Consider the following 12,401-nt stretch of genomic DNA (forward strand, 5'->3'; position numbering starts at 1 on the left):
ACTACTACCGGAGGTTTATCCGGGGCGCCAAACAATGAACATGCACCTGTAGAATGGTCGTTAAGACACTAACAGCTTACAGATGGTAGGCAATTCAGGTCACAATTATGAAAACTTAGGACACTAAAGAGGCCTTTCTACTGACTCTGAAAATCACCAAAAGAAAGATGCCCAGGGTCCCTGCTCATCTGCGTGAACATGCCTTAGGCATGCTGCAAGGAGTTATGAGGACTGAAGATGTGGCCAGGGCAATAAATTGCAATGTTCGTAGTGTGAGACGCCGAAGACAGCGCTACAGGGAGACAGGACGGACAGCTGATGGTCCTCGCAGTGGCAGACCACGTGTAACACCTGCACAGACCACGTGTAACAACACCCGCATCGGTACATGCGAACATCACACCTGCAGGACAGGTACAGGATGGCAACAACAACTGCCCGAGTTACACCAGGAAAGCACAATCCCTCCATCAGTGCTCAGACTGAATAGACTGAATAATAGGCTGAGAGAGGCTGGACTGAGGGCTTGTAGGCCTGTTGTAGTAAGGCAGGTCCTCACCAGACATCACCAGCAACAACGTCACCTCTGGGCACAAACCCACCGTCGCTGGACCAGACAGGACTGGCAAAAAGTGTTCTTCACTGACGAGTCGCGGTTTTGTCTCACCAGGGGTGATGGTCGGATTTGCGTTTATCGTCGAAAGAATGAGCGTTACAGAGGCCTGTACTCTGCAGCGGGATCGATTTGAGTTGGAGGGTCCGTCATGGGCTGGGGCGGTGTGTCACAGCATCATTGGACTGAGCTTGTTGTCATTGCAGGCAATCTCAATGCTGTGCGTTACAGGGAAGACATCCTCCTCCCTCATGTGGTACCCTTCCTGCAGGCTGATCCTGACATGACCCTGCAGCATGACAATGCCACTACGCACAGAACAAGCAGTATGGCTGATTTCCTACAAGACAGGAATGTCAGTGTTTTGCTATGGCCAGCAAAGAGCCCGGATCTCAATCCCATTGAGCATGTCTAGGACCTGTTGGATCGGATGGAGAGGACAGGGCCATTCCCCCCTAGAAATGTCTGGGATCTTGCAGGTGCCTTGGTGGAAGAGTGGGGTAACATCTCACAGGAATAACTGGCAAGTCTGGTGCAGTCCATGAGGAGGAGATGCACTGCAGTACTTAATGCTGCTGGTGGCCACACCAGATACTGACTGTTACTTTTGATTTTGCCCTTCCCCTTTCGTTCAGGGACACATTATTCAATTTCTGTTCGTCACATATCTGTGGAACTTGTTCAGTTTGTCTCAGTTTTTGAATCTTATGTTCGTACAAATATTTACACGTGTTACGTTTGCTGAAAATAATTGCAGTTGACAGTGAGAGGACATACATACATACATACACACACACACACACACACACACACACACACACACACACACACACACACACACACACACACACACACAAAGCCTACCATCAGTAACACACTACGCCGCCAGGGACTCAAATCCTGCAGTGCCAGACGTGTCCCCCTGCTTAAGCCAGTACATGTCCAGGCCCGTCTGAAGTTTGCTAGAGAGCATTTGGATGATCCACAAGAAGATTGGGAGAATGTCATATGGTCAGATGAAACCAAAATATAACTTTTTGGTAAAAACTCAACTCGTCGTGTTTGGAGGACAAAGAATGCTGAGTTGCATCCAAAGAACACCATACCTACTGTGAAGCATGGGGCTGTTTTTCTGCAAAGGGACCAGGACGACTGCTCCGTGTAAAGGAAAGAATGAATGGGGCCATGTATCGTGAGATTTTGAGTGAAAACCTCCTTCCATCAGCAAGGGCATTGAAGATGAAACGTGGCTGGGTCTTTCAGTATGACAATGATCCCAAACACACCGCCCGGGCAACGAAGGAGTGGCTTCGTAAGAAGCATTTCAAGGTCCTGGAATGGCCTAGCCAGTCTCCAGATCTCAACCCCATAGAAAATCTTTGGAGGGAGTTGAAAGTCCGTGTTGCCCAGCAACATCCCCAAAACATCACTGCTCTAGAGGAGGTCTGTATGTATGGAGGAATGGGCCAAAATGGGCCAAAATACCAGCAACAGTGTGTGAAAACCTTGTGAAGACTTACAGAAAACGTTTGACCTCTGTCATTGCCAACAAAGGGTATATAACAAAGTATTGAGATAAACTTTTGTTATTGACCAAATTCTTATTTTCCACCATACATACATACATACATACATACATACATACATACATACATACATACATACATACATACATACATACATACATACATACATACATACATACATACATACATACATACATACATACATACATACATACATACATACATACATACATACATACATACAATGTATGTATGTATGTATGTATGTATGTGGGGCTGCAGGTAGCCTCGTGGTTAGAGCATTGGGCCAGTAACCGAGAGGTTGCCAGATCAAATCCCTGAGCTGACAGGGTAAAAATCTGTCGTTCTGCCCTTGAACAAGGCAATTAACCCACTGTTCCTATGGCCGTCGTTGTAAATAAGAATTTGTTCTTAACTGACTTGCCTAAAGTTAAAATTTAAAAAAACAATCATACACTCTTAACAATACTGCTACAGAAGTGACACCTAGGGACGGTGCCAACAGATTACAACCACGAGGTATCAACTTACACTTTATAACATGTTGTTTTCTGTCTGATTTAATGTGACCCTCATCCTGTCTCGTAACAGATCCAGCCCCTGACGGTTGCCCTGACCCAGACTACATCCCCAGGTCCAGATGATTCCAGCAGGCACAGCCCAGGTGGTTCAGCAGAAGCTCCTCCAGCAGCAGGTGGTGACTGCAGCTGCCTCGCTTCAGATACAGACCGCCCCTCCTCACAGCCCGGCCCAACAGGCCCCAGTTTCCGCTGCAGCAGAGTCCCCAGTACAGCAGCAGCCAGCCAAGGGCCAGGCTCGCGGAGGGGCCATGAGGGGCAAGACCCAGTCCAAGCCTAGCGGGGGCAGCAGCTAGGTGCCCACAGGACTAGTTAGAGCTCCCCTTTCAGCTAGGCTAAGCAGGACATCTCATCAGTGTAAATGCACTCAGTGACTGAGGAGCAGCATTATGAAGAGATCCAGCGTTATGAAGGAGTGGTGGAGTCCAGTCTGAGGTGGCTGTGTTGAATCTAACCTGGTTTAAGGAACTGCTCCATGTAAAGGAATGACCTGTCTTTTAAGAGTGTCATCATCTATCTTCAACACAGTACTGTAACTGTCGGCTGTTTCCTTCGCAACTGTTTCAGAAGGTCTCCCTTGGAGGAAACCTGGACCAACATCCAGGGTTTAAGATCAGAAAAGCAGAAAAACAATATTCATGCCTTTTTTTAAATTGATGAATATATTAATGTTCCTCCATAGATATCCTGTGGCTATGGGCTGGTGCATAGCTCATTTGGGGAATGTCCATTTGAATAATGTTTTGTGTATTCATACATTGTCCCTGTCCGCCTTGATGATATTATTCTCATGCTTACCGTTTATGATGTCTGTAATTTCATAGTTGGTAGATATAGAAAACACCCTTCTTGTTAAAAAAAACCTATGTAGTGATAATCATATCTTTACGTTGTAAGTTTGAGCTATGTAGTCTGAAGAAAGCTTGTGATTGTGTCTCTGGCACCCGGATAAGCACGCATCCTACGTTATCTCCCAAGGCAGGCAGTATTACCACTGCACTGGATAACCTAGCTATCTATAGTGGCAACCAGCTGATATTTTCATTACATAAAGTGCATTCAGAAAGTATTCAGACCCCTTGACCTTTTCCACATTGTTACGTTACAGGCTTATTCTAAAATTGATTCAATCGCAGATAATAACCCATAACCCATAATAAGAAAGCAAAAACTGTTCTATTATTTTTTTAATCAAAAACCTATGTACTAAAAATAAAATACTGATATCACATTTACAAATATTCAGACCCTTTACTCAGTACTTTGTTGAAGCACCTTTGGTAGCGATTACAGCCTCGAGTCTTCTTGGGTATGACGCTACAAGCTTGGTACACCTGTATTTGGGGAGTTTCTCCCATTTTTCTCTGCAGATCCTCTCATGTTCTGTCATATTGGATGGGGATGCACAGTTTTTTCAGGTCTCTCCAGAGATGTTCGATTGGGTTCAGGTCCGGGCTCTGGCTGGGCCATTCATGGACATTCAGAGACTTGTCCCGAATCCACTCCTGCATTGTCTTGGCTGTGTGCTTAGGGTCGTTGTCCTGTTGGAAGGTGAACCTCTGGAGCAGGTTTTCATCAAGGATCTCTGTACTTTGCTCCGTTCATCTTTCCCAGGATCCTGATTCAGGCCAAAGAGTTCAATCTCGGTATCATCAGATCAGAGAATATTGTTTCTCATACCCTTCCCCCAGGTCTGTGTTTCTTTCCAAATCATGTCCAATCAATTGAATTTACCACAGGACTCCAAACAAGTTGTAGAAACATCTCAAGGATGATCAATGGAAACAGGATGCACCTGAGATCAATTTCGAGTCTCATAGCAAAGGGTCTCAATAATTATTTTAATAAGGTAATTCTGTTTTTATTCTTAATAAATTTGCTAAAATGTTCTACACTTTTCGCTTTGTCATGAGGTGTTTTGTGTAGCTTAATGAGAGGAAAAAATATTTGTATCATTTTTAGAATAAGGCGTAACGATGTGGAAAAAGTCAAGTGGTCTGAATACTTTCCGGATGCACTGTAAGTTTACTTTTTATAACACATTTCCTGTGATATAACCGTTGGGAAATAATGGGTACTTCTACCGTATAATAGGTTAAATCAAAAGATGGAATATGCTGCAATAGATAAAAGCCTTTCTCAGTGTTTTAGTCATGAGGGAGAAAAGAAAGCTCTCAACAGCATTGTCTGTTTTCCCCTGCTGGCTGCTGACAGTGGCAGATATATCAGAAGAGAAAACATTTATTTGGGCAGGAGGGCAGAGATTCAGGCCTAAAGCCACTCAGAAGATCCTAGATCACTGGATCAGAGGGCATGTCACACAGTGTCAGAAGAGTCAGACTGTGTAGAAGGGCTATACACACACCACTATAGTTAATGTTGCTATCACTGCTAACATTTAAAAGACCAGTATTGTAATCTGGTCTGTTAACGGGAGCACATAAGAAGACAAAGGCCAATTTAATGCAATGAATGACGTTTAATAAATTGTCTGAAGTTACTTGGTCTTTAAGGACTGTTTGAAGGGCTTGAACAGGCCTTTGGAGATGGCAGAAAACATCCTGACGAGAAGTGGACGTTTGTGAGGCGTCTCCTGTTGGGAGCTGACGGGGAGATCGTTTGGCAGTGCAGACATGGCAGCATGTGGCACTATGCTGGGCACTACAGAAGAGAGAGAGAGCGTTTACATGCACTTTAATTCAGAAATGATGTAATGTATGTTACAACTCAACATAACTGACACTGATAAAATGAGAACCAACAGCTTGAGTTTTGGAGAATATAATTACTTTTACATAAGAGATGACTACTGATTGCGTATATAACCTTTGTAAGGTTATTTTGAAGTGGCATTTCTTTGTACACCAATATCTCAAACAGACTGTTGTCCTGTTGTGTGAACTTACGCATGCCATCTTCAGCAGTGGTCTGTACTTGTTCTGATTCAGAGCGGTGGGAATCCTTCTTGTTCCCCTTCTTGAATAGCTAAGTATTTAAAGAGAAAAACATGTTTTAAAAAATGTCACAGCTGACCAACCTCATGATGATAACAATCACACCTACCACACCAGCACAACAACATTTATGATTGGTTTTGGAATGAACGGATGGTTTTATATTTTTTACACTGAATAGCATTGTTTACTCACAACTGTTCATTTAAATACGTTTGCTGTACCTTTAAGTTGCTTGTCAGCCTGACCAGCCTTTGTAGAAAAGATAGTTTCCCGCTGCTAGCCCTCACATCCTCAGCCAGTGGAAGAGCCTTAGGCCCGGTGGTTTTGACTGATGTTCTTGAGGCTGCCCTCAATGCCTCCTTACATCTGTGGAGAAGCGCTTCACTCAAAGACTTGACAAGAATCCTATCAAATGAAGAGTCCTGAGTCGACACGGCCTGTTGGAGGATTTTCTCAGAGCCAAACTCCTCCAACAGATTTTTATAGACGACTCTGTAGACTTTATGAATCCTCAAGTTCTCTGGATAGGCTTGTGTCTCAGAGCAGCCTGACCATGCACAGAAGACCTCCATAACTTTGGGGATCAGGTCTTGTGACTTGCGTGTGACGTCAACTGGGTAATCTTCTGCTGGGGTTTGGATTTCTGTTAGAATTCTCATTACTAACATGCTGATGAGGCCGGTGACGTCATCATCACTGCCCAAGTTATCAGAGGATGGGGTTGGAAGTGTGACATCTTTGACCATGTCTGGGCTGGTTGACATATCGTCCCTGACAATGTTTTGAGCTACACCAGAATGACTGGTGGTATCCACTTCCTCTCCATCAATGTTGGCCTTCAAGATTTGTGCTGCATTGGAGGTCTCGCTTGTTGCCATAATGGAGCCAGAAGGAGACAGCCGAGGGGAGGACTTGCCACTCAATAGATTTCCTACATCAGATATAGTGGTTTCAGATGTTTGGAGAGATTCAGTTGGAGAGGATCCTCTACTTTCTGCATCAGAATCCACAGAGTACATGACCTGGCTTACCATAACTTTGGTAAAGAGACTGACTGTCACTAAATACTGATGAAGAAGAAGAAGAGCATGAAATTCTATCTTCAGACACTCTAGCCAACACCTTGGCCCCCTGAGCCAAACTCATTGAAGTTGAATAGGGCACAAAACTAGGAAGCAGGAGGCACTTAACAGACTCCTCTACAAACAGCTGAACCAGCTCGTAAGTTGTGGGCTCCCCCACCTTGTCATTCCTCTTCAGCTTCGAAAGGATGGTATCAGATGCACTCTTTCCAGCCGCCACTGTCAGTCCCAGAGGGGTCAAGTTGCTATCGGAAATTATGAGGTTGACTTGGTGACTGAGATCACGGGAGAGAGCACCAATCCTACAACGAGGAGGAAGACCGCAGTGACTCTTGATAGACCAATTCCTCGCCACATTCGCTGCTTATCTTCTCAATGTTCTCCAGCATAGTTCCAACCACTTTATCTATTTGTGAAAGCTGTCCTGCAGCCACCATTTGGTCAGATTTTGACAGTTGCTCCTGGACACTGCTGATGATACTGTCCTCTGGCATTCCCAGGTGGACTTTCAGTGAGGTCTGGGAACTTTAAAATGAACAAGCAAAGCATGTTAATTGCTGTCTGAAGTTGGAAAATCGATATCTTAGTGCTAACAAATCTAACAAGCATTATAATTGAGTATTCTAAATGTAATTTATATGTGTGCATTAGATATTGCAAAACACACCTGTTAGAAAGCTGGAAAATATTGAAATGGGGAAATTATTGTTCATCAGTTTGAGGGTTAGGAATAACTGCACACACACACACATTATGGGGAACATACAGTACCTCTTGGAAGAGGGTGTGCTAGACCTTGGTCGGAGAGCCCTGCCGCCACAGTTACTTCGCCAAATATTTAACTTCCTGGATGAGCTCCAGTCTTTTCTGCTCAAAGGCAGTGAAGGATCTTGCACTGCCACCCCTCTTGAGTGAGTCAGCGTTGTCATAAAAGCCCGTCACCCCTAGAATGCGGGCCAGGGCCGGCAGCAGGATCTGCAGGGTGGTCTGTGCAATGAAGTTGACAATGGTCTTGCACTTTAAATCCTTTATAGATCACTTGCCATTGCCTAGAAAAGAAAAAAGAAATGTGTTTTACTTACTTTTTATTTCCTTCTGCACAAAATATGTGAGGCTAGAGCAAAACATGGTTCTAACATACTCATCAGTAAGATTGCGGATGAATGAGATGAGGATTGGGTAGCAGTCCTCCATCTCATCTTTGTTGCCTGGGCCGAATGCAGCCTTAAGAGCATTCTTCTCCAAGAGCTCAATAACAGATCCTCTGTCCGGGTGTTTATTCCTCAATCCTAAATATGTTATTACCATATAGGACAATTCAGGATAAGTCAGACGCTTTTCTCTTAATACAATACTTTGATAAAATTGCTACAATAGGACTATTGAATAAAACTATCCATGCAACATTTCTTACTGACTACAGTTTCTAACATGACCTTTATCTATGATATGCAGGTTTAGAGAACCAACATACTACAGAGGGAAAATCTATGACCTGCATCCGTATCAGTGCCCTGCTCCCCTGACTTCTTGGCACTACTTTTCCTCTTCGCCTTGGATAGAATATAATAGAATAGATTCCAGATCACAAATAATAGACATGTTACATCAGGTCAATGCAGCTATTGTGACAATTGAGTGTTACTAGTCTAGTAGTTGCCCTGTCACTCCTGCCATTTTACCTTTCCTGTCTTCTTGGGCTCCTTCTTGAGCTGGGCCACTGGTTCTTCCTCAACAACCTCCCTCCCCCTCCCTCGGGGGATCATCATCATCTCTCTGTACTACCTGAAGGACATAGGAATTTCATGTCAATGTCAGATTAGATTCTTGCAAAGGACATCATAGAGCTACAGCCATATCAGAGCTAAACTGGTGATTGACTTAATAGAGAGAATTAGACATTTGTTTTGCAATAGCCTATGTTATCTTAAATGACGTTTTCCTTAGTTACATTCCCAAATATTTAGTGTCATTTAACCTACCTTTTCTTCATCCATAATAGCATACAGTATTTTTTATATCTCGAAAAACGTGTCCTTATCTGTGTTGTTTTACTGAGGACAATATTGCAGCCACTGACGAATTAAGAACTTCATACCACGTCATGGAATGTTAGACCTTTATGCACATTCCCATTCTCTCATTAATATTGGGGGGGAAATATATTGATCAGATTACACACTTTCCCCATCAACCGTTTTCGATACAGCTAGGCCCAAAATCTGTTCACTAAGCACTGCGACTCAGCAGGTCAAAACAGAAATAAACCTAGTCTAATTTCGTGTCGACCTCTTGTGGATTTATTTCGGTACCCCATTTAGTGAGCCAGTTGATTGATCTATTCCTTATAGTGCATTCCTTAAAAGTAGGCCTACATTAGGGAATAAGGTGCTATTTGGTAGCATATTCCTCTCTAGCCCATGCCTCCACCAATCCAATGATTTTAGATTTGTAGGAAGAAGCGAACGAAAGTGTACACTTCAGGAGAAGGGAGATATTATTGGACTGTATCCCTAGGCTATAGCCAGGCCTAAACCAAGTAGCCTTGAGTACGATCCCAAAAGCTTGGATTGCAGAAGGCCTATCAGAGCTAAATTGGTGATAACAACTTTAAACTTACTGTAAAACATGTTCTACCTTCCCCTATATTTCACTTACCTTTTCTTCCACCATAGCTAATTGTATATCCCGAAAAGCATGTCATTGACTGTTTTGGCTTTGCTACTTTCATGTCGAGTTATGATAAAAGAGCATTTTTGCAGACGCAGATTTTTAGTTAATCGGGGACGTCATGGACTGAAGGCAGTAGAGGTTAATTGGTTTTAAGAAATGTTTATATGTCGCCCTCTTGTGGAATTATTTAGGTACAACAACGTGTTGTGTAGGATCCAAATTATTGTTTTCTCCTCATCCCTGTGTTACGTCCTATTATCAGTCATAAACAGAGAGCAATACACTTTAATAGTAAAGAGGTAACACTCTTTGTTCCGGTAACCTGCTTCACCCAATGTGATACGGTATCGCTATTATTATTATTTTTTTTTAATTTTAGAACACATTCAAGAACCTCCAGAAGCTAACTTGCTAATTAGCTAAAAGCTATTTAGTCATTGTTAGCCAATGCTAGCGGCTTTTACCTTCTGCACAGATACCAGCCCTGTTCTTAGCCTGGATAATACTCGCCAGTCTACTAGTATCGGACTGTCTCTCCACAACAAAGCCGGATTCCTGCCGTAATCCCTGGACCACTACTTCTGATCTTCACAGCTAGATCACAGCTTGCAGCTAACTAGCTCACAGCTAGCTTGCACTCATCGTGGCATCCAGTACCGAAGCTATCCCTAAGGCCCACCTCCCGGCCTACCCGGCCTACTAGTAACAGACTGAGATTCCCTCTACTGATGGACATTGCATAGGTAAGGATGTTTAAGAGCTCTGCTATAGCTTGTAGTTTTGCTTTAGGTGTGTGTTAGAAACATAGGTATGCCTACCAAACTCATAGCACTTGTTATTTTTCAACGTTACTATTCTGCCTCTCCCCCCCCCCCCCCCCCAGTTGGAGAGGTTTCTCCCTCCATATCTCAGTCTGTCAAAAAACGATCCTTGATTGTCAGGGTCTTTTCAGCAATGATGAAGCCATTTAGGCGCTTCACCAAGAAGAACCTGTAACCTGTTACGCTGCATGAAGAACTACTTATGTAACAGCAAGACTTTTGACGAGGAATTTCTGCATGTCTACCCTTTCAAAGTCTATTTGATCAAATAAATGCCATTGATTTTACAAGAATTTCAAGTGTTTTGGAAGATTGATAATACTGAAGCAGATTTTCTCAGAGAAATGCACTAGTTCCCCCTTGGTTACACATTTATTGTGCAGTTTTTGAGTTGGCAGGACTTGGGGCAGCAGGTAGCCTTGTGGTTAGAGCATTGGGCCAGTAACTGAATGGTTGCTAGGTCAGATCGCTGAGCTAACCATGTAAAAATATGACGTTCTGCTCCTGAACAAGGTAGTTAACCCACTGTTCCTCAGCTGTCATTGTAAATAAGAATTTGTTCTGAACTGACTTGTCTAGGAAAATAAATAAAATAACCACAGCTTGACTCTAATACAATAGTTGCTGCATAGACTGTCAGATAACCAGATGTTCTCTATTAATTTAGTTAGATTGGTAAGAGCTTATTAGCAGCAAGGGGAAAACACATAGAGGAGAATTAGCTATCTGCAGCTAGATCAACCCTCTGAGATGTTTTCTATATGTTGAAACTATAAGGTCCAACAGTTGACAGTGTATGTCAGAGCAAAAACCAAGCCATGAGGTCGAAGGAATTGTCCAGAGCTCAGAGACATGATTGTGTCAAGACACAGATCTGGTGAAGGGTACCAAAACGTTTCTGCAATATTGAAGGTCCCCAAGGACACAGTGGCCTCCATCATTCTTAAACGGAAGAAGTCTGGAACCACCAAGACTCCTCCTAGAGCTGGCCGCCAGGCCAAACTGAGCAATCGGGGGAGAAGGGCAGTGCAGTGGAGTATCTTCAACAGCCATAGGCCCAGGGATTGGTGCAATGCAGAATACGGCTTCACACAGAACAATCACCAAACCCATAAGATAACACTTAGCACAGCCAAACATCATGTATCACATGAAGAGGCATGTGTGTTCTCCAGACGTGATACCTTGTCATGGACCTGCTGTTTCGATCTTCGCTCTCTCTCTCCCTCTCCCCCACCTCTCTCTCTCCCTCTACCACACCTTTTGTCTCGACCTCTGAATGTTCGGCTATGAAAAGCCAACTGACAATTATTCTGGAGGTGCTGACCTGTTGCACCCTCTGTAACCACATTATTTTGTTGACTCTGCTGGTCATCTATGAAGAATGTTTGAACTACAGTACTTGAAGAACGATCTGGCCTTACGATCTGGCCATGTACACTTATAATCTCCACCGGCACAGCCAGAAGAGGACTAGCCACCCCTCAGAGCCTGGTTCCTCTCTAGGTTTCTTCCTAGGTTCCTGTTTTTCTAGAGAGTTTTTCCTAGCCACCGTGCTTCTAAATCTGCATTGCATTCTATTTGAGGTTTTAAGCTGGGTGTCGGAATAAGCATTTTGTGACATCTGCTGATGTAAAAAGGGCTTTATAAATAAATTGTACTGATTGATTGATGATTGATTGTATGAAATGGAGTAGCATATATCCATCATGTAAAATGAACATTGAGCACTGTCTCCATGGAGTATAGCACTGCAGCCTTAGGCAATGTATATTTACGTGGTGCATAACATTATCTCATATCACATGCATGGCAACCTGTGAAATAGATCAACAGATGATTTTTTATCTCCTCTCAAGGTCTGTTGATTTACAGTATCTCAGAATCAGGAACTGTCATATCCCATGTGATATGTCAAAACAAGTTGATACATGGTGCATTGGGTTTGTATTTATTGTGGATCCCCTTTAGCTGCAGCAGTTACTCTTCATGGGGTCCAGTAAAATGAAGGCAGTTATATAATTGTAAAAACATTCCCGATACATTCACAACAGATTTCACAAAATCCATGTTCCTTTTTGATTTCGGGGCAGGCTGTCAACAGCACGTACTGTGACACTATGATAAGTC

The 12,401-nt window shown here is 43.3% G+C and overlaps 1 protein-coding gene across 3 annotated transcripts; it reads right to left on the reverse strand.

Annotated features, from left to right (window-relative positions):
• Window positions 1–5,197: 5,197 nt before the first annotated feature.
• LOC110526062 lies at window positions 5,198–7,788 on the reverse strand. Of its 3 annotated transcripts, none has more exons than XM_036974501.1 (4): window positions 7,549–7,788; window positions 5,917–7,295; window positions 5,645–5,723; window positions 5,198–5,399 (listed from the first exon to the last, which is right to left on the reverse strand). In XM_036974501.1, exons 2-4 carry the CDS (start codon window positions 6,727–6,729, stop codon window positions 5,236–5,238), a joined length of 1,056 nt encoding a protein of 351 aa, XP_036830396.1. In that variant the 5' UTR covers window positions 6,730–7,295; window positions 7,549–7,788; the 3' UTR covers window positions 5,198–5,235. The 3 variants fall into 3 exon arrangements, with proteins under 3 accessions (XP_036830396.1, XP_036830395.1, XP_036830394.1); XM_036974500.1 differs by having other exon boundaries at window positions 5,917–7,302; XM_036974499.1 differs by lacking the exon at window positions 7,549–7,788 and having other exon boundaries at window positions 5,917–7,512.
• Window positions 7,789–12,401: the final 4,613 nt, after the last annotated feature.

Source organism: Oncorhynchus mykiss, unplaced genomic scaffold (genome assembly GCF_013265735.2).
Source record: "Oncorhynchus mykiss isolate Arlee unplaced genomic scaffold, USDA_OmykA_1.1 un_scaffold_602, whole genome shotgun sequence".
NCBI classification, from domain to species: domain Eukaryota; kingdom Metazoa; phylum Chordata; class Actinopteri; order Salmoniformes; family Salmonidae; genus Oncorhynchus; species Oncorhynchus mykiss.

Coding starts and splice junctions, on each gene's coding strand:
- LOC110526062 (XM_036974501.1), bottom strand. CDS start 6,729: ATGGTAAGCCAGGTCATGTACTCTGTGGATTCTGATGCAGAAAGTAGA. Junction 5,724..5,916: donor GGCTGACAAGCAACTTAAAG/GTACAGCAAACG, acceptor TTAAATACTTAG/CTATTCAAGAAGGGGAACAA. Junction 5,400..5,644: donor CACTGCTGAAGATGGCATGC/GTAAGTTCACAC, acceptor TCTCTTCTGTAG/TGCCCAGCATAGTGCCACAT.